At 29.4% G+C, this 21,222-nt stretch overlaps 4 protein-coding genes across 11 annotated transcripts; 1 reads left to right on the top strand and 3 right to left on the bottom strand.

Moving 5' to 3' along the window:
• Positions 1–786: 786 nt before the first annotated feature.
• On the bottom strand, positions 787–3,234 carry BORCS6 (BLOC-1 related complex subunit 6). Of its 3 annotated transcripts, none has more exons than XM_012365155.2 (4): positions 3,093–3,234; positions 1,817–2,344; positions 1,580–1,740; positions 787–1,017 (listed from the first exon to the last, which is right to left on the bottom strand). In XM_012365155.2, the coding sequence occupies exons 1-4, from the start codon at positions 3,180–3,182 to the stop codon at positions 966–968; spliced, it is 831 nt and encodes a 276-aa protein (XP_012220578.1). In that variant the 5' UTR covers positions 3,183–3,234; the 3' UTR covers positions 787–965. The 3 variants fall into 3 exon arrangements, with proteins under 3 accessions (XP_012220578.1, XP_012220580.1, XP_067212953.1); XM_012365157.2 differs by having other exon boundaries at positions 3,088–3,228; XM_067356852.1 differs by lacking the exon at positions 3,093–3,234 and adding an exon at positions 2,856–2,990.
• Mtap (Methylthioadenosine phosphorylase) lies at positions 3,093–6,884 on the bottom strand. Its single transcript, XM_012365580.2, has 6 exons — positions 6,738–6,884; positions 5,702–5,862; positions 5,215–5,435; positions 4,946–5,148; positions 4,334–4,543; positions 3,093–4,237 (listed from the first exon to the last, which is right to left on the bottom strand). Exons 1-6 carry the CDS (start codon positions 6,753–6,755, stop codon positions 4,199–4,201), a joined length of 852 nt encoding a protein of 283 aa, XP_012221003.1. The 5' UTR covers positions 6,756–6,884; the 3' UTR covers positions 3,093–4,198.
• A 250-nt stretch (positions 6,885–7,134) lies between these two features.
• Vha44 (V-type proton ATPase subunit Vha44) lies at positions 7,135–18,196 on the top strand. 6 transcript variants are annotated; one of them, XM_067356839.1, is made up of 9 exons: positions 7,135–7,403; positions 8,465–8,791; positions 11,302–11,454; positions 14,588–14,774; positions 14,866–14,964; positions 15,082–15,290; positions 15,502–15,646; positions 15,730–15,874; positions 16,061–18,196. In XM_067356839.1, the coding sequence occupies exons 2-9, from the start codon at positions 8,506–8,508 to the stop codon at positions 16,154–16,156; spliced, it is 1,320 nt and encodes a 439-aa protein (XP_067212940.1). In that variant the 5' UTR covers positions 7,135–7,403; positions 8,465–8,505; the 3' UTR covers positions 16,157–18,196. The 6 variants fall into 6 exon arrangements, 3 of the variants coding, with proteins under 3 accessions (XP_067212940.1, XP_067212937.1, XP_067212938.1); XR_010890657.1 differs by lacking the exon at positions 11,302–11,454 and having other exon boundaries at positions 7,177–7,403; positions 16,061–16,245; positions 17,674–18,196; XR_010890656.1 differs by lacking the exon at positions 11,302–11,454 and having other exon boundaries at positions 7,177–7,403; positions 16,061–16,245; positions 17,086–18,196.
• A 497-nt stretch (positions 18,197–18,693) lies between these two features.
• nmdyn-D7 (nucleoside diphosphate kinase homolog 7) lies at positions 18,694–21,165 on the bottom strand. Its single transcript, XM_012365577.2, has 10 exons — positions 20,949–21,165; positions 20,541–20,752; positions 20,299–20,465; positions 20,061–20,219; positions 19,746–19,953; positions 19,541–19,661; positions 19,279–19,403; positions 19,077–19,190; positions 18,911–19,018; positions 18,694–18,844 (listed from the first exon to the last, which is right to left on the bottom strand). Exons 2-10 carry the CDS (start codon positions 20,655–20,657, stop codon positions 18,809–18,811), a joined length of 1,155 nt encoding a protein of 384 aa, XP_012221000.1. The 5' UTR covers positions 20,658–20,752; positions 20,949–21,165; the 3' UTR covers positions 18,694–18,808.
• Between the last annotated feature and the right edge of the window lie 57 nt (positions 21,166–21,222).

Below are 21,222 nucleotides of genomic sequence, written 5' to 3'. Positions count from 1 at the left end.
GAGAGAGAGAGAAGGGGATAGAGCGGGAGAGAGAGAGAAAGAAAGAGGGATTGCATATAAAGTTTTCTAAAAAGAGAGAGAGAAGCCCGTGATTCATTTGCTTTTGAATAAGAGAGATATGCAGCGCACGTAAGAGGGTAGTAAAAAAAGATAGACCGATGGGGAAATGAAAGGGGAATGGCAAAAGATTTCTTACGCGGCTGCCTCGCGAAAGGGAAAAACGTTTCGCACCGGAGCGTCGCGGTGCAGAGTTTTTTAATTAGTAGTCTGTGATCCGTCAAGCGATTTTTTCTCTTTTTTTCTTCTCTTAGTTTGTTTTTCCTTCTACTTGGCCCGTCGTTTGATGTTTACATACCGTCTTGCATGCTTGCTCGCACGCATTCTATTCTGTGAAACGCGCGCGAATGACGTTTAGATCAGAGACGCATGTACACACTAATGCAAGATCAATTCATTCTATGAAAATTACACTATATGATTGTTTCTTTCAAAATAACAATTATAACCAAATCTATAATAATACTCTTATTTAACACTTATATTTCCAAGGTACGAATTTACGTATTGTATGAAATAATTGTAAGAACTAATAAAATTGTCGACATGCAAAAACTAAAACCATTATATTGTAAAGTTATTTCTTTAATATAATTAGCATTCTTAGTTAATTATTAATCAACTGTTATTAGATATGTGCGTATCTATTAAAGTTATTATACATACCTTTCAGTTATATATTTCAGACATTAATAAAAATAAAAAGGTATCAAAAATAAACCAAACTGCTTCAAGAAAAAAACATTGTTTTATTTTCTTTAATAATAAATATTAAATAATATTTCAACATAAATCAACATAATATTGTTTGCTATCTCACAAATCAGACAATTGCATTGCCATTCTAAATCTAAAAATGTGTAACACTTTAAGATGCATCGTGCAGCAACTTCTTCCTCTATCGTATTCTATAGATTCAATGCGCTTTCAAACAGCTCCAGCATCCTTTTCATCTCTTTGCTAAAAATCAACCAAAGATGTGGTTTTTAACCTTTTCGATACGGCTAAATTGAACGCGTAGAGTATTATTATATGCACAGCTCTGACCCAAAACGCGTTTTAATTACAACACATGCAACAGATAAAAACATGTGCAGACATTCCTGTCTCGCAGTGATAAGAAATTAAGTGATTTTGAATGTGAGATAAAAAAAGCTATTATACTGGTGTTTCGTCGCTTACGAGTGAAGTCACTATAGTGACGTGTAATATCCAAAAAGTTAATATACATATGTCATGAAAACAAAATGTGTTGTGTTGTAGACCTTAACGAATTACAATTTAATATCAAAATAAAAATAAAAACAAAAGCTAAAACACCGTTGCTGAGTGTTTAAAACTTGATTACTAAAATAATTACTTTAATTAAGCTTGATTAACTTTATAAACAAAAATTTTACTGCCTTTATGCAAAATATTTAATAAAAGTGCTAATGATAATCTATAGCGAGTGAAATTGGTTCAGAATATCTCATAATTTCATTTAGTTTATGTAGTAAGAACTACATACTACAACACTTACATTTGTTCTGCTAATTTATAAATTGGCCTCATTGATTTAGACAATTCTTCACACTTAGCCATTAATTGATACATCGACTTTATATTATGATCAACAGCGTCACACGTCTTGCACACTGCATCTCTATATGTTTCTAAACAACCAACAGTAAGAGCCGATGCCTGAAAACAATAATAAACGAATCAAAACATATAACATGTACTACGATGAGAAGACTTGAAATAACCGATAACTCACGTTTTGTAAAATTGCGGCTAAATTTTCAGTTAATGCATCCACGGAAGTTGCAACTTTCCTAGCTTCCATTTCTAATTCATTTAATACATTATGATCGAGAGACGGCAACTGCGGAGTCAAAGCTTGCCTATACAAACATGGAGTCGAACTTCGAGATCCTGGAAACGATGGAGTATCTCCTTTTTTCGTCACTGGACTGGACAATTTGATTTTGTTCTCTAGATCTTCTGTCACAAATAATACCATATCTCCATCTTGCATCACTCTTCCTTCCAATTGCAAATAACCCATGGCTTTGTGGTAATTTGGCAAATCTAGATTGTCATCCTCTATTGGACTCCCACTCCTACTTTTCAAATCTAATTGATCCGGTCTGTGGCTGGTTCCACCTATTTTGTCCAAATTATCATCCAGGAATTTTCCACTGTCGATATCCGGGGAGTCAATGAGCGACCTCAGTTCCGAGATAGGTGGTGAGGATTGCGAATCAAATGATATCTCAGAATAAGATGCTGTCATCTCATGCAACTAAAATGTAAATCAAAACCATATATGAGTACAAAATTGAATGTCTTAATATATATATATATACTATTGATACATAATATATTATTGCAGATAAACCATTATATATGCGTATGTACACAGAAAGCTGAAAAAAATGTAGCAGACAAATTTCAAATTCCTGTTAATAAATAGAATGTAAGCAGTGTTAGGTATCCGATAAGTAATTTGTATTGAAAAATTTGACTTGTGAAAAAATCGTACAATTTTTTTGAGGCTGTTTTAAAGGGCGAAATATCTACCTTCAGCTAAATTTTCCTCGCAAATGCTTTTGCACTAGCAAGATGGGAAATTCAAAAATGATTTACACCTCGAGAATTGCAAATTTAAACAACTCCATGGAGTTGTTACAATTTTTTTTCACGACTTAAATTTAAAGATTAAAGCCTACGCTTTAAAACAGCCTATTAAAAATTGATCTGTGATTTTTTTCCACCGTTTTATTGTATATTTTATGAAAGCATGCATTTTATACAGTTTTTCCCGAAAATGTCAAGTGTGCCGCCGACGAAATTATTTAATTAATTTAATCCAAATCCTCTCTGCTGTGTATGTTTATTTCCAGGAAAATTGTTGTATAATTTTTTTTGCAAAGTTATAAATTCAAAGATTGACAATTTTTCTGCAAAAATTTAATAATCCTTTAATTTTAATCCTTTAATATATGTTAATAAATTCAACCATAACACACACTTATTAATTCTAACCTTACTCTGTCTTCGTCGTAGTCGATGATAGCATTCTTATCATTTCGAATGTTTGTTCCCGATTTCGAAGATGCTTCAATTTCATTCGATTCCATCCTTAATGTGCAATATTCACTGCTAAAATTCTTCAAAGCAAATATTTACGAATATTAAGGGTGTACAGAAGCGAATGCCCACAACAAAGCCAATGCATTGCTCGCGCAACCGCAACTGCGAAAAGATTAATTGAATAAGGACAGATTACACTTGTCTCTCTTTTATGCTCCTTCGTTTTTGCCGAGATGACAGTTCTTATCTCAAGATAAGCATTCCCCCTTATTCACGCTTATAAATTAATGGATATGAGACGTATATTTTTCTAGAAAAATGTCTTATTTATTATGTTTAATATACGTTTATTGTAAACATAACAAATAAAATAATTTAATCCTGTAATTCTTCATCTTCAGTGCAATGACAAAGAATTTGCATACCATATGTCAACATGTGACTACCGCATCATTCATATCTGAGTAACACGTAAATTTCCGCAGGGGTTGTGTCATCCACTTATTGGTGATGCTTTTACTCAACTATTGTAGAAGAATGTTATTAAGTTCTTACAAGAATATTTAATTAATAGTAACGATATACGATCGTTATCTATTGCTTTCACTGCTGACAGTGTCATTAACGATTCTATTTATTTTGTCTTTTTGAGATTATAAAAAAATGAGATGGGCAAAAACTTGATATAGAAAACTTGATATATCGGTTTGGTGACTGGAGGGCATTGGGGGAAGAGAAAATATCAGATTACAATAAGATTTCAGTGTGGTAATCAATGTATTAAAAGGTTGAAACAAACAATAAAGCCTACATTAAAGGGTACATCAAAGCATATAAATGAAATAATCTGGAATGTAACAGGTAAAGTATAATAAAAATATGTAAGCATATATAATAATTGTGAATACAATTTTTTATAGATTTAATTTCAAGATTATATTGTTTAAATGTGAAATAAATTTTTCACATAAAATTCTTTGTATAAAATTTCTTCTGTAAATGATATAAAAATATTACGCATGCATATACATGATTTCTTCATTCTATTTTGCAAGTAAAAACTTTAGTTTTTCGCGGATACATTACTGCTCTCGATTATATCCTGAAAGTATTTTTTTAATTATTATTTTTTATTATTAAAAGATAATCTATAAATATTGCTATAAATTTATACGTCATATTCAACAATAAATGTTACCTTCAATTCACGTATATCTTGCTCCCAATTTGTAGAACCAATCATTTTCACTGCCTCCAGTAATACGTCTGTTATTTTGTTAACATTTTGTTTAAATATAGCTATAACATCAGCTGCATTAACATTATTTTCGCAATCTCTCCAACAGTCATAATCAGTCGCCATTGCTACAGATGCATATAAAAGACCTGCTTCTTTCGCTAAGTATACCTAATTTAGGACAAAATACAGATAAACATTATAATTATATTATTACTAAGTTATACTATATATAAAATTACAGAATCAACCAATTAAAACTAATTGTGATTAGTAAAGTTAATATAAAGTGTATTTCCGGTTATGCTATGGTATTTAGACCCTATAATGGTATCATTCTCTTCAATTTTCTTTGTTTATTAAGTTGTTTTTGTTCTGGTTTATTTTTTTGGGTAAGTAAAAGTATCCTCGTTTAAAGAAAAGTATCAATGCTAATGCTGCACCTTTTAATTAATTAAATTAATTAAATAAAACTTATTATTTTGAAAATATACCATTTTCATTTTGATTTGCAAAACAATTTTATATGAGATAAATCTAATATATTAATAAAGTTCATTGTGACATATATACCTCTGGACAGGTAGTCATGTTAACTAAATGTCCACCCCAAAGACGTAGAGCATTACTCTCTGCTTTAGAGGAGAATCTTGGTCCTTCAATAGTAACTATTGTCCCACCCTTCTTTATATTATGTCCCAATTTCTGTGCTGCTTGGAACAAGATGTCTGACGTTCGAGGATCAAATGCAGGTTCCATTGGCATATGACATACTCCTGGAAAAATGAATTTTAAAAGTAATATATGTTTTATTCTTAATTATAAAAAATATGTATACTTGCCACTATACTTATCAGATGTCCCATCATAGAATGTTCTTTTTCTAGCATTGGTCCTGTCTAAAAAGCTATCAGGTATAACTAATTGTCCTCTGCCAATTGATTCTGTCAATGATCCACATGCAGTTGATGCCAATAGGTGGGTACATCCAACAAGCCGCAATGCTTCTATATTAGCACGATAATTAACTGCAGTAGGACTTATTTTATGCCCTATTCCGTGTCTATGTTAAATTAAGAGAGGAAAATAAAATCAATCAATATTATTCAATTAATGTAAACCATTAATATTAATCAATTAATATAAACTATAAAGTATAATAAATAGAAAAAATAAAAAGCCTCTTTGATATAAAATCTTTGTAGGCAAAAAAAAGGACTAATAAGTGCCAAAATGCACATATTAATAATTCAATTCAGATGACAGTTGCATAATTTCAAAATAAATATAAATCATGAACCAAGAAATTTATAGGAAATTTATAGTTACCTTGATATTAATACTATGCTTATTCCATTGATGGATCCATGATAAAGATCACTAGACGGATATCCAAATTCATTTTTTGCATTTTCACAACAAGTGGTGTTGCTACAATTGAATATTTTGTGCAAAGAATCACCTAGACCTGAGCCACTTATTATTCCCACCTAATATATAAAAATATATTAATAAAATTTTTATATTATGAAACATTTTGTACAAAATTTTTTTTATTACCAAATACAACGTTTATTAATAATAAGGGTGAACTTCCGAAAAGCTATCACCTCCGATTTGACTGATATTCAGCCTAAATACTTATTTTATCTAGTAAATTATATTCCCAAATGGATTTTTGGCGTAAATACTTCCTTCGCCCCCAGCCCCTCTCAAAGGTAAAACTTTTTGTTAATTATTTCAGAAAGTATTCATTGTACGGAAAAAGTTGTCAAACAAAAAATGAAGCTCATAAAAAGCTCTACAAATAAGGTCCTATACATATTTTACCTAACTCCAATATTTTAGTCGTTATTATCAAAAAACTTGTAAAAGCCCCCGTAGGAGGGGCGGCACCCACTGCAGCCACGCATACACTTTCCACGCGAAGCGAGGTTCCACATGGGTTTACGAATTTCTACGCAAAGCGAGATTCAATTCAAACCCTATGTAGGTAAAATATGTAAAGGATCTTATTTGTAGAGCTTTTTATGAGCTTCATTTTTTGTTTGACAACTTTTTCCGTACAATGAATACTTTCTAAAATAATTAACAAAAACAGTTTTACCTTTGAGAGAGGCTGGGGAGCAAAGGGGACATTTGCGCCAAAAATCCATTTGGGAATATTATTTATTAGATAAAATAAGTATTTAGGCTGAAAAACAACCAAATCGGAGGTGATAGCTTTTCGGAAGTTTATCCAATAATAATGTAAGTTACTCAATTTTGAAGACTACAAAGTCTTTCTAGGATTCAATATCAATGCATTTTTAAAAATTAATAGTTAATAAGAATAATTTTAATAGTTAATAAGAATAATTCTTACCTTAACTTTATTTGCCATATTATTTATTTTACTTATTATCCTGAATCTTTTTACAATATCAAATTCTATTACTAATGAAGAACAATTCCACTCTGATTATGTAAGAACAGCTGATAAGACCATAGATGCTATAGAAATTAAGGGTGTATTAGAATGACGGTCCAAGTTTAAACTGTTCGAACTGATTTTGGGGACCTCATGCGGGGAAACTGAGAAACTCTAGATAACAAGGAGTATAGAATAGAATTGTCGAATTCTCGTGAAAATTTTCATTTTTTACGTTTCCACTGCTAGGGAAAAATTACATGATCAATGCTCAGCTACTAAAAATAATTTTAAAATACAAAATGTCCCAAATAGAATCCGAAATGTGCTTACAGTATTGACAGCACATTTCGGAACACACCCTTTATAATCAGGTTCTTGAGTCAGCTGATAAGTGTTTAATTTACAGTTTAGTTGTCGAACGAGTCGCGAGGTAGCAGCACACAATTGTCATCACGTGAGAAGTCACGATGATTTTTGTTGGCTTTGTCGTCGATGAACAGTGTTGTCCAGCTAGCGAAATCCTTTGAATTTCCATAGAAAGCTGACTTAGCACCCGAACGCATCACATTCCAGAAAACAACGACGACGATAACAATAAAACTTGGCGAGTCTCCGTTGGTACGTTACATTACATCTAGTTCACTATCGATAGCTCGTGAAGTGTCATGTTAACTTGTATCATTAATCACCGTTTGATCGGTTTAGACATCCGATGTGAATTTTGTTGAATTTCTTTAGTGGGGTTTTTTTGCATGTCGATTTTTAAACATCGCTACTTTTATTAAACATTTTTCTATATTAATGTCGCGTTGCTGTTATTGATCCCGAGAATGGCCCGATGCTTGTCGACGCCATTGAACTATCTCGCAACAGTACCTATTTTACCAATATAAAACTTCGAAGAATCCATCCAAGAGCACGGCTCTTTTTGCATGTTGCGTCGCGGGTTTTGTTATGGGTTTTTTTTTTGGTCTATATCGATCGGTGGTATAGAGCAGGCCGTTTAGCGCGCCATTCGTATACTATGGTCACGTGGAAAACGCGCCTAATTATATAACATTAAGCAAGGCTCGTCGCGCCACACCCCCTTCTTCATTTCGCACATATCTTGCGATTTATAAATTTGTTTGAATCACCCACAATATTGTATTTGACAATTGTGTTTTGTTATTCCTCAAATTGGAATTTTAAACGCACAAGCGGTACTTGCAAGCAGACTTACATCTGACTACTTCCAGCAAAGAGTAACAAGTACAATGCAAGCAGGTGGTTGTATGAAGAAAGTCAACCCTTGTATTTTTGATATTAATCAAAAATTATATCAATGTTTGCGTAATAAGGTAGACTAAGATTAATGTGATCTGATTTTTTACATTAATTAAACATTAAAGATGGTCACAAAGTTGGACCAAAATTTAAAGAATTTGTGAAATAATAAAGATTTTAAACTATATTATATGCAGCAAAGGCTTCTAAGCTTTTATTTTTACTTTTATTTTGCACTTTTGATTTTGTTTGGTGATACTTCAAGGCCTATAACGCAGCACACGCTGTTTTTATATTTCAAACATTTATGAGCATTTATTATGCACAATTTTTAAAACTACTTTTTTGTAACTTGTATAACTTACGACTTTTGTAAAGATTAGATTACTTAAAATGAATTATTGTTGTTTCAGATATCTACTAGAAGTTTAGTTTGCAAAATCTATTATTCAAGATGACAGAATACTGGTTGATATCGGCACCAGGCGACAAAACCTGTCAGCAGACGTGGGAAACTATGAATAATTTGACATCCAAGCAACATTCTCTATCGGTGAACTACAAATTTCATATTCCCGACTTGAAGGTCGGAACATTGGATCAATTAGTTGGCTTATCAGATGATCTTGGTAAGCTTGATGCATATGTGGAGCAAGTGACGCGTAAAGTGGCAACGTATCTGGGAGAGGTTCTGGAAGACCAAAGAGATAAGCTGCACGAAAACTTGATGGCCAACAACAGTGAGTAGAAAAACATTTGTTTTATTATATAAAATTTTTTTATTTTAAACAATACTGTCAATGACAGTAAGAGAGTAAGTGCCTATCTATGGATATGGAAATGATATTATCTATGTTTATCTATTTCTATCTAGCTACTTTTGTATTCTTCTCAGATACTTTATATTCTACTCAAGTACTGCTCAATCCAACAAATTTTACATACGAGAATTTTAACGATATTACATATTTATAGATATTACAAGATGTTGCATTTTTATTCTGATTGTTAAATTTTCATAATTTATTATGATAGCGGAATTGAGAATAAGTATGTGAGTAGACTAAAAAAATGCAAACTTGCAACAGAATATTTTATTCGAATTACTGTTTGACGAAATGTGCATTGCGCAATGTTTCTGATTTAACGAAACAGTTGATTATAGAAATAGTATAGTATTATTGCTATTGTATCACATATAATCATATTTAGATTGCTACGAAAGTTATTTTGGATCTCTGCGAACAAGCATTGATCAATTGTTTACGCATTCTTTTCTCGTGATACTCTAATGATGCATGATGAATACCATACACAACACGAAATATACACAAAAAAAACTCTCAAATTGTCTTTGTCAATAATTTCTAATATTTATCAATTATAATTAACTTAATAGGTTTCACTTGAGTTGTCGTAGGTAATAAGTTGAATTCTTGAGAAGTATAATCTACCTTCTTCTCATATTCTTCTCCTATATTCAGTAATAATATGATTTAATAGAATGAAATTTTAATAATTTTGTTTGTATATACAAGCAATTGACATGGATAGAAATATTGGTTCTGCCTTTAGACAGAAGGATTTTGTTAGTATAAGAGTTATTCGATGATGATTTAAAAATAAAGAAAATATTCCTTAGTCAAAAAGCAATGATTCGAAGATTTTAATAATTTATAGAATTAAAAAACGACAAGTTTAATAAAAATAGAATATATTATTTAATGTCTCATTAGAAGAAACTGTTGATGATGCATATTTTGATTAAATATAACTTATTTAACTTACTTTGAAAATTCAATATTTTTATTGTGATTTATAAAAACAGCAATTTTATTTGCATACAATCTAATATGTTATATATATATTTTTCTTGTACAATATTGATATCAATTATTACAATTGCTAAAAAAAGATTAAGATTATCTTTTTAGCAAATATTATAATATATTGAATCACATATAATCATATTTAGATCACACATATCAATGATATGCATTATATAATAGTATGTAGTTGATATATTTGTAGAATGCTTATTTGTGTTCGATTGTTTCTGTTTATTATCTACTACAAATTATTTCTGAATTTGATGTTGCTTGGCCTTATTTTGTTGATTTTGACCACATTAACCCTGTTTTCCCTTATCCTTATTATTTTATAGTATATTAATAAAAGCTCGTATGTATATGCACCCCATATAAAGACTTGTGCTAAAATATAAAGGAAAAAGTCGAGTGTACAAAAACATAACATTATGTATAAAGGACATACAAAACAATATATTGACAGTATATCGATCTCAAATTTTGCAGACCACATACGTATTAGATAAAATCTGCAGAGTGCAAGGAGTTGCTTGGGTTACTGTGGTCGCCAAGCTGTAATCAGTCATTATAAAATTTCATTTTTCTTGATTTCCTTATCATTAATCCTTTCACTACTATCATTATTATCTGTTTATGATGCTCAGCCTATTATTTCGAGTCGCAATTATTATTTTCTTACTTTTCGGTATATATTTATCTGCGATTATTATTTATTGTATTCGAATATTCTTTGATCGCTTCAACTTAGTCATTGTTTTCGGAATACTTACAATTAAAAGATTTATTGATGAGAAAGTACGAGACATTGTACACAGTACATTTGAAAAATCACAGAACTAATTTTTTCTGTCCAACCATTATTTACAACAATTAATGGCGTTTTGAAGTTTCATACTTATTTGAATAAATATCGGTATTTCATGAGCATTCGAACAGGATTACGTGAGAAATTCTCGGTCTAACAAGGAAAACACGATCTTTCGAACTCACGTAATTATTTTTATCTTTTAATAGAATTTCTTTTAAACTCAATGGCACTTTTTTCGATGATAATGATGAAACGATGTTTCAATGCGACTGTACCCTTTTTATATTCGGATTGTTCTCCAAATAGCCGTTCATCACGATGATGATCTCAGCATTCAATGCAAATCTTTTACTTGCTAGTTATTTCTTGAGGTTTGAAAGCAAATGAAAGTCGCATCTGGGCCTATATTTGATGAATAGAGCGCGTGTGGCGTTAATTCGAATTTCAATTTAGGGATTTTTGCCATTGCAATTGTTGCCTTTTTTTCCTTGAGTTGTTTTCGTTCAGTTTCGTCAGCATTGTCGTTAGGCATTTGCGTAGGAGACAATAATAGTTGATCAAGACAATAAGAAAAAAAATCGCGCGGAGATTGGGATTGGGCTGTAATGGATAGGTCAGACATCAATGGATGGGGAGAACTCGAGCCCCGAAGGGGGTATGACTCCGCCAAACACACCTGTAACACCATCACACAAGACTACAATGGAGCATCACAGACAATGGAGGGGATTGGACAAGTCCGAACCAGAACCGGCCGCCTGTTTAGGTCAGCATCCTCATCAACGTCATCATTGCCACGATCATTATCATGATCATAATCATCATTGTCATTATCATAATTCTCATAAACACCACCATCGTCGTTTCTCCGCGTTCGAAAAGAAGCTATCTTCAGGGCATCTATCATGTAAAAATCTCAATCCAACAATTATCTTCCGTCAATATATTGTTGCTCTGTTATGCTCATCGATGCGTTGCTTCTACATCCTTGACGCCGCACCAGTCCCTCTCCTGTGAGTTCGACTTTTTCCTCTTTCTCATCGAACTGTAACAGTGAATGAGAACTCGGAAAGCATTCGCGAACAATCACCGAGAACGGTCTAGATCGATCTGCTCGCAAATCGATTGGAGATGAAGACTGTAACGACAATAACGACTAAATGACGACCAAGACCAAGATCGTAATGGCAGTTTGTTAAATTCAGGTACTCATTTTCCCACTGCCAGTCGATTCGAGCCTTTTACTCCTTTTTTACTTCCTCAATATAGCTCATCAATCTTGTGCACCGTGCATCTTGATTGTTTAATCATATCGTGTTTTTTTTTACATACAGAAAAAAATTTTTTAAAGAGAGATTATTACAGTTGAATACTGTTGTGTTTTATAAAATGAGAAAAACTTGAAAGAGGGACAAACAGAGAAGAAATAAAGCAGCTATATTTATTATGATTCTAATTATATAAACATGGTGCATATATATGCCTTGTTTTAAAATTTAATTTAAAAAATCAAAGTAATTTTGAAAAAGTAAATCTTAGTGACGGGACCACTTCTGAAAATTAGAGATGTTCAAAACTATGAATACTTATAATTTAAATTTTATTCATTTATTTAGTTAATTCAGCTTGTGACACGATAAATATTTATATAAATAAATATATATGATAGTTTTAAAAAAATTTTAATTTTTAAATAATATTTTTGCAAAAATGTTTCATTAATTTTACTTATTTTATTTACTTTATTTGGAAAAATATATTAAAAATATGCGTATATATTACTTAATATGTAATATAATATGTATGCATTTTTTTATGTACATATTAAAATAATTAAAAATATAGAAAATTAAAGTTAAAAAAGGTTGGAAAATGCACACAGTGAGATCGATTCCGAAACTTGACGTTTTATCGCCTGCCTATTTCCCAAGTTAACTATAAAATTGTAGTTGAATACTAGAGCGCGATATTGGCAGACATAGATTGCTTAATAAAATTTACTCCATTTGGCTAAATCTATCACGCTCCAAACATTTATCATGCTATATATCTTTATTGTCATTTATATTTGATATTATTTTATACATTTGTAAAATAAATTACGTATTTAATTTCGAAAATGAAATATTATATACAAAAAAAAAAAATGATGAGAAGAATACAATTTGAGACTAAAAATAAGTGTACACAGAAACTACTCATTTTTATCTTATGTTAATTGTTTTGTTCAAGATGATATCTTTGTTGTCCTAACATTGATGCTTATAATTTCCTTTGAAAGATTAGTATTATTTTAACAAAAAAAGGATTACATTGTACACATAATAATACATATAAAACATTAATATTATAAACAATAGCACAGATATCACAAATAGTATTAGTAGAAACTAACAAACATTAGTTGAATGAGTTTATAATTAATAGAATTTTGCATGATTATTGAAATAGAAGTTTTCATCAGAAACAAATGCTTGATACTTTTCGTACGTAACTTATAATATACTCTTATATATAATATAAAAATAGAAGAATCTTATATTATATATTTAAAAAAATAAGACTATACAATATTATCATTTTGTATATATAATCATTACAAATATTGCTTTCTTATTTCTGCTATATTGATTTTATAACGTTGCATTATTGCACATTGATTTACTGATGGCTGATCATATATGTATTAGTGATGCGAGTTTATGGCTGAAAAGAAATTTGCAGAAAAAGATATATTAATGTTAACTACTACAATATAGATTTTTCTTAATTCTGTGATTTACATGTTATCATGTTTAATATATCTTTTTCTTTTTTTATGAAGTATAGCCTTTTTTCTAAATACACAAACGCTTGTTAAAATTTGTTTTGATTCATTAAGCATGTATGTAAAATAAAACATTCATAAATATGTAAGTAAACAAAAATTATACTTAATAATATTATGTATAATGTTGATATATACATATAAATACATACAGATTCCTATGTATGAAGATTCTATCTGTTTTTAGATGAATGCATCAATGCACAAATTATATTTAATACAGTTTTCCAAATATTGTTAAGAACTGCATGTATGTATAAGTGACATACTTCTCGAAAGAATTAAGGGATAATTTATTTCTCGATAGAAAAAAGCAAATTTAAAATAATTGGAACTTTGTAACAAATTTTGAATATGAAAAAAAGCATTTAAAAACTCTAAATCTATGTACTTTTGAATGCTCTTTGCCGAGTTTTTTTCCAATCAATATAATTAACAATAAAAAGAGTCCGATAAAATAGACAAATTTTATGTGTGAATCTAAAAAAATTTTGTTACAAGCATCTGAAAGCTTGAAGTTTTTCCTTTAATTTGAGTAGTTAAAAAGGTGTGCGATTTTTTTATCAAGTTATCGAGGGTTACAGGATAAATCCTTAAACGCTCATAATCTTGTAATTAATTATCGTACGACTTCCAACAAAATATTGTTTAAAAGATGAGATTGTACTTTATCGAATACATTAATTTTTTTTATTGGTATTATTTTTCAATATTTTTTATCCAAGTAAAAATGATGTAAAAGATTTCTTTTTTTTTTTTATCTTTTTTTTTTTATCAGACCCAGGAAACCATTATATGAAACTATCAGAAAAATGTGGTCAATATACGAAGGTCAGAAATTATCCGCAATTGTTTCAAGTAAAACATAATTCTCACATTGCGATAATTTCTGACTTAGTATTTTTATAGTGTAGTAGCAAAAAGCCAAATTATGAGTGCGTGCGTGTGTATATGTGTGTGTGTAAATATGCATAAGTATAAAATAAAATGTAATATCATATAAAACTCTGTGAAGTTGTATATCAAAATTTTTGTTTTTAAAACAATTAAATTAATATTTAAAATTTACTAGGTGATTTGCCATCATATATAACTCGCTTCCAATGGGACATGGCTAAATATCCCATCAAACAGTCTTTAAGAAATATTGCGGATATTATTAGTAAACAAGTGGGGCAAATTGATGCTGATTTGAAAACTAAATCGACGATATACAATAATTTGAAAGGCAGCTTACAAAATCTTGAAAAGAAACAGACGTAAGTTTCTTTTTTTGTGTTACACGTTATCAGAAATATAATCAATAAATCAATATCTCAAATCATATTTAATTTGCAACATTCTCAACAGGGGAAGTTTATTAACGCGTAATTTAGCAGATTTAGTGAAAAAAGAACATTTTATCTTGGACAGCGAATATTTAACTACTTTACTTGTAATTGTACCGAAGTAAGTAAATATACATATCTACATATTTTCAGTAATATGCCCAACTTGTTAAAATTTTTATGTGAGAACTGAATAGCTGATGTAAAAAATTGACACACTTATGATTTAAAATTTTAGATCCAACTTTCAGGAATGGTACGGTTGTTATGAAAAATTGACGGATATGATCGTACCACGCAGTACTCAACTTATTACTCAGGACTCGGAATACGGATTATTTACGGTCACTTTGTTTAAAAAAGTGATGGATGAATTTAAATTGCACGCTCGTGAGAAAAAGTTTATTGTACGAGATTTTACGTACAATGAAGAAGAATTAGCAGCGGGTTTGTTGAGACCTTTTGCAATTTATATATGGAATAGTAATTTAAAATTAATATAATATGGAAAAATGGATACGAAGAAAAATACGAAATATTTCATACTTGATTGAAGCACTCAAAATTTGAAAAACACTATAAGTATAAGAAGTATTTTTATAAAATAAATATATATCTGTTATAAAGTCTGATTTATTTTAATTATATTCTATTGCAGGAAAAAATGAAATCACCAAGTTAGTAACTGATAAAAAGAAGCAATTTGGACCACTTGTTCGCTGGTTGAAAGTCAATTTTAGTGAATGCTTTTGCGCTTGGATTCATGTTAAAGCTCTACGTGTGTTTGTTGAATCTGTTCTAAGGTAGTGTATAATAAATATTTTTTGTGTAAATATATAGCACAATACTATAAAGCACTTTGTAATATGATGTAAATGATTTGTAGATATGGTTTGCCGGTTAATTTTCAAGCAATACTGTTGCATCCCCATAAGAAATGTTCGAGACGATTACGTGACGTTTTAAATCAGCTTTACGCTCATTTAGATTCATCTGCTACGGCATCAACGACTGCACAACATAATCAGGATGTAAGTTGAAATATTGCTACACATTTGATTGCACTATATTCTTGACATTGCATTAATATTTAATCGTAACTTTGAAATTTAATTAAATTATGTTATTATTTTGATAAGCGACTGTGTCAACTTTAATATATTTTTCTATATTTATATAAGACAAATTTATTTACAAAGATATTTTAATCTTAATAGGCTGTCGATATACCAGGACTAGGTTTTGGTCAAAGCGATTATTTCCCGTATGTTTATTATAAGATCAACGTGGATATGGTTGATAATAAGGTCTAATCATTAGAACCACCTTTTTTTCTCCTGAATATTACACTTTTTATTTGTCTGGATGACATAAATCTATTGCATCAGGAACCTAATGGCAGGTGCGTACAAGTTTCTTATATTAATTTATAAAGAAAGAGGACAATACTTTCCGAAATTTTTTTTCGATTTTTTTCTTAGCTTTTTAAAAATTGTAACTATAAATTATATTTTATTACAATTGAAACAGATTGTGGCGCACATAGCCCTTTTTTACAAATCTTTTGAGTGAATAAAAATGGGAAAAGGAATATTATACTACAATATTACATAGAATTGTGCATAACAACTTATGCATTTTTCCGTACATGTTACCCTCAAGTATTAAATAAAATGAAATTAAATATAATAATAGATTACAATTTTGATTTTCATATTGACTTATAGTCGTGAATTTGATTCGCCAAGTATCTCTGTGATGGTAATTTATTTGATTCCATTAACTTGCTTTTTGGTACTTGGAAATGGCGTAATGTATTTTACATACTAACGCAATATAGAAATTAACATAGAAATTCATTATTTTTAAATAGAATTGGTACAATGCTTATATACCCGTTTAATCTGTATAAAGAGATAAAATATATACCAATCTTTTTATCAATATGTAAAAACACAAGTGTTATACAAAGAGAAGTAGACCTTATTATATCTATAAAGAACATTCATATTAAATGTGTCATGTGAATATTTAATAAAAATGAATGTCTTTATTAATTTATGAAGAGGAATATCTACTATTACTATTGATACTAAAAGAAATTTTTCTGTCATGTATTCTCATAGTACATACAAGAATTTCTATTTTTGCGATTCTTATTTTCTTATTTTGTGGGTATTGCTCGTGTTGTGCTTTCTCCCTATTTTATATTTATCATGTGATCATTTGATCATGTTCGCAGAAAATGAAAGCGGTGTGTACACAATGATATAATGTGCAAAATTTTCGTTCTACACATGTCAACATAGTCGTGTGATCACGTGACAAATATGAAATAATAAGCGAACTGTAAAAGAGAAACATGTAAATATGTAGAAACAAGGATCGTAAAATGTAAGGATTCTGTTTTGTATTTTATCGTTTCAAATATTTAATAATTAATGAAATTAATTAAAATCATGCCTAATGCACAACAGGCGGATTACGCTACGCATTATCTTATATATAGAAAGTTTATTGTTACATTAAGATCATGAAGATTGAAGAATTTTAATATATGTTATAAACCGTATCATTAAAATATATCCTACAGTTATATGTGCTATAATTAACAGTCAAACATTTTAGTAGATTGCAAATATATCTAATCGTAATAGAAATTCATTGAAAATATATAATTATAAAGAAATGTTAAAGCTTCTTTATTTTTTGGAGCAACGTTCAAAAATGATATTATCTTTTATGTCATAAAATATAAACAAAAATGATATTTGTTTTTGATTATAATAGACTAACTGTATTATCTTTTTGCTACTCATTCTATTTGCAGATTAAGTTCGCCTATTTGAGTCGACACTGTTACAAACTGTACAAAATAGGTCTCTTGTGAATATATTATATCTTAAACATAACATAAAGATATGCATTCACTGAAAACATTTAATGTTGTTAAAACAAATATAATTTTTCATGTTGATTATAATGTATATTACTTCTGTATATAAAAAAAAAAATTCCTTGTATAGCGTAATTTCATATGTTATAGAACATATTCCATATATTGTATTTTCAGTTGCAATATTGCAGTAAAATGCAGAATAGACTAATGTAGAATATTTTAATTAAACACGAATCTTTATTAGCAGAAATTGATGACAATACTATTTACACGCTGTATGCTTCTTAAGCCCACACAAAAAGTTAGTACTTGTATATAAAAGAAAGAATATATCGGAGCGATTCAGTTACAATATATTTAAAGAAATAATCATATATAGTCAATTGATTCTTATGAATTATATATGAAAACATGTAATTATATAGATAATAAATGTTAATTTGAATTGTCGTTATCTTTCGTTTATGTGTTTATTATTAAAATGGAACATAAGCCTATAATTGTATTATAAAAGTTATGTGAATTTGCCACACATAATTTACTTCGATAATTGACACTATATATTAATAAAAAATGTATTTTTTGGGTAAACAGCTATTTGAGAATCTTCAATGAATATTTTCATATAAAACATATTTTAGAAGACTTGAGTCTTTAATTTTGAATTTCTGTTTCTAAGTGAACTATTGCATTTAATTGTAAATATCTGGAAGATAACTCTTGCAGTGAACATTCAAAAAGTGTAACAATACTAGGAATCACTGAAAAAATCCATGATGTTCCCTGTCTGACTTCCATTTTTCCAAGTTTTGACAAATCAGAGTTTTATCATAGTATAAATGGCTTTGAATATATATATATTTATAAAAAATAACCTAGGATTGCATGCCTTAAAATGTAGAAGAGGGAAGAGTGGTCGACTTGGTAAAGTGGCTAACATCATAAACCACATTACAGGCTAAAATGTTTTATTAAAAAAACATTTATTTTGTTATATAAAAGTGTAAAACTATTCTAAATTTAAATATTTTAAGTTTAGTAATTATTAAATTCTAAATTCAATCGTTCAGACTCCACTGAGTATTTTGAAGAAATATTCCACCTGAAAAGTTTCCACATGTAAGATTACAATATACGCCATTAAAAATGTTATTAGAATTTTTGTTACCTCTAATATGCCATCTTCGGATAAATCAGAACAATGTACGCCATTCTGTATTTTTGTTTTTCCATACTTGGCTCTAAGCGTATTTGGTCTAATTTGCCGCGCAATATCCTATATTGGATAAATATGTTAATAATATTAAACAATGCATATATAAAGTAGTACTTACCGGATCCATTGGACCGCATAAATTCCTGAAATTAGCAACAATGTTCGCATCTTTGTCTTTATGGCTTATTTCCATAACAATACATGGACCGGATTGCAATTCATTTACCATTCCCTATAGCAAGCATAAACATTAATGAAATACTCCTTTCGAAAATAATTACTTGTTTGTATAAAAAAATTTAAACTGGTTGGAAATATACCATATATTCGGGAAGAACGCCTTTATAAATTTCTAGAAATTCTGCAGAATTAACAGGATTCATATGAAATTGTTGTATTGCAGTAATTATATAGCCTGCTTTTTGAACATCATCGATAATGGCGCCTATATTGTAATTTAAAATTGATTGTGAAGAATAAATTATATCAAATTTTGTTAATGATGCTTTAAAATGAGATAAAAATTCTATTATATTAAATAATATTTCATAAAAATATACTTTTCAAAAATATTCAATTTACCAACAAGTCTTGCTTGTACAGCATGTGGTTTGATAATGCAACAAGTGCAATTTTTTAAAGTTGCAGTGTTCTTTGGTTCTTTATTTTGACTACTTAAGTCGGGAAAGAAATATTGCAACTCCTAAACAGTAGAAGATTAAACTGATTTAAAATAATTAATAATAAAAAATATTAAAATAATATAAATAGATATTTAAATTCATACTTGCATTGCTATTTCAGTGTTTTCAGATCCATATACAGCATTATGTATCTCATCTTTTCCATAGCAAGCTCTTAAAGAAGATGTTGCCACTAAACAAGCATGCTTACTATCTTCTGGACCTGCTAATTCTTGCCATCTCGCTATAGCATTTTCTCCTAATAACTCCAAAGCAACAACAGGCCCGGAGATAAGATAATTTATAACAGACCTAATAAGATTTGTAACTCTTTACATCTTTATATATGTGGTCACATGTATATAGTTAAAAAAATTCATAACTTGTATTGATATTAATATTCAGAATTTAAAACTTACATTTCATCAATTATATTTTTTGTAGAATAATATTTTGTAACTTCATTTGAAGTTAATTGTATCATTTTTATATTCTTAATATGAAAGTCATGACTTGTAATGACTTTTAATATTTCACCCATTTTATCAATAACATCTGGTTTTATAAGTACAAATACTCTGGAAAAATAAAGTTATGTCAATCCAGCAATTTTATATCAGTAATTATATATAAAATAAATTGTTTATATTATATTACTTTTGCATTTGCGTCTCTAATTTGGTTTTAGTATATGTATTTGCGTAACCTGTAATTTTTATACATCTTGCAAATATTGTTATTACAGCGTGGATATAAAAATCTTTAGCTTCAATGCCTTTGCATGTTGTTCTTCTTAAGAAAGTCTTTTTTGTTTTTAAATCAAACTGAAACATATATAAATTATACAAACATTCTTTGTTGTCAATCAATATATCAATTTGCATTAGCTCAATACATACCAATTCGACAGTATTGTCAGATAGATAATAGTACAGATAAAATTTTTTCATTATGCAGGCAATTTCGTCATACCATTCAGCTTCAAACACATATTTGTCACTATAATCTGTAGCCATCTTGAAGCAACTTGTGTACGCTAACGCAATATATTGTTGTCAATAATTAATATTATGTATGATTTAGATTATTAAAGATTTTAAAAGTGCATCTCCTAAAAATCAAACAAATTATAAATTATTATTTACATTGAAAAATATGCTGATTAGTAAGTAGAAAAAAAACTTAACCTGTTTCATATAACGATATCATATTTAAGGAAGTGCCTCGAACAATTTCAAAAGCAAGTCAAAATTTACAATAACAAAATAGAGTAATAGCATAACCACAGTATATATGTATGTACATACAACAGAGGACAACCTGTGGATCACCTGTAGATGTAATGTTTACGCATGTGCACTGGTTAGTTTAGGTTGGAAAGGCCCAACATGCTCCATTTTATTCCGGATTTTACAAAATTGCTAACAGGAACACATGATGAATAGGAGCTCATGCTGTCGAGAGTAGTGCCATTTTTTGCTCAGCTATTGCAGTGATGAGAGCACTTACCATCGGCACAATTACCATTATTTCGTCATGTTGCAACAGCTGACCAAAAGGTGGCATTGCTCCGAGTGAGCT

Source organism: Linepithema humile, chromosome 6, assembly GCF_040581485.1.
Source record: "Linepithema humile isolate Giens D197 chromosome 6, Lhum_UNIL_v1.0, whole genome shotgun sequence".
Taxonomy (NCBI): Eukaryota; Metazoa; Arthropoda; class Insecta; order Hymenoptera; family Formicidae; genus Linepithema; species Linepithema humile.
The sequence above is the reverse complement of the archived record's forward strand: the minus strand, read 5'-3'. Positions and strand labels throughout refer to the sequence as shown.

Coding starts and splice junctions, on each gene's coding strand:
- nmdyn-D7 (XM_012365577.2), bottom strand. CDS start 20,657: ATGGCTACAGATTATAGTGACAAATATGTGTTTGAAGCTGAATGGTAT. Junction 20,220..20,298: donor TTAGAGACGCAAATGCAAAA/GTAATATAATAT, acceptor TTATTTTTCCAG/AGTATTTGTACTTATAAAAC. Junction 19,191..19,278: donor GCGTTCTTCCCGAATATATG/GTATATTTCCAA, acceptor TGCTTGCTATAG/GGAATGGTAAATGAATTGCA.
- BORCS6 (XM_012365155.2), bottom strand. CDS start 3,182: ATGGAATCGAATGAAATTGAAGCATCTTCGAAATCGGGAACAAACATT. Junction 2,345..3,092: donor TCGACTACGACGAAGACAGA/GTAAGGTTAGAA, acceptor TTTACATTTTAG/TTGCATGAGATGACAGCATC. Junction 1,018..1,579: donor TATAAATTAGCAGAACAAAT/GTAAGTGTTGTA, acceptor GTTGATTTTTAG/CAAAGAGATGAAAAGGATGC.
- Mtap (XM_012365580.2), bottom strand. Junction 5,436..5,701: donor AGCATAGTATTAATATCAAG/GTAACTATAAAT, acceptor AATTTAACATAG/ACACGGAATAGGGCATAAAA. Junction 4,544..4,945: donor ACATGACTACCTGTCCAGAG/GTATATATGTCA, acceptor GTCCTAAATTAG/GTATACTTAGCGAAAGAAGC.
- Vha44 (XM_067356839.1), top strand. CDS start 8,506: ATGACAGAATACTGGTTGATATCGGCACCAGGCGACAAAACCTGTCAG. Junction 14,965..15,081: donor TTACTTGTAATTGTACCGAA/GTAAGTAAATAT, acceptor TTAAAATTTTAG/ATCCAACTTTCAGGAATGGT. Junction 15,875..16,060: donor CTGCACAACATAATCAGGAT/GTAAGTTGAAAT, acceptor TAATCTTAATAG/GCTGTCGATATACCAGGACT.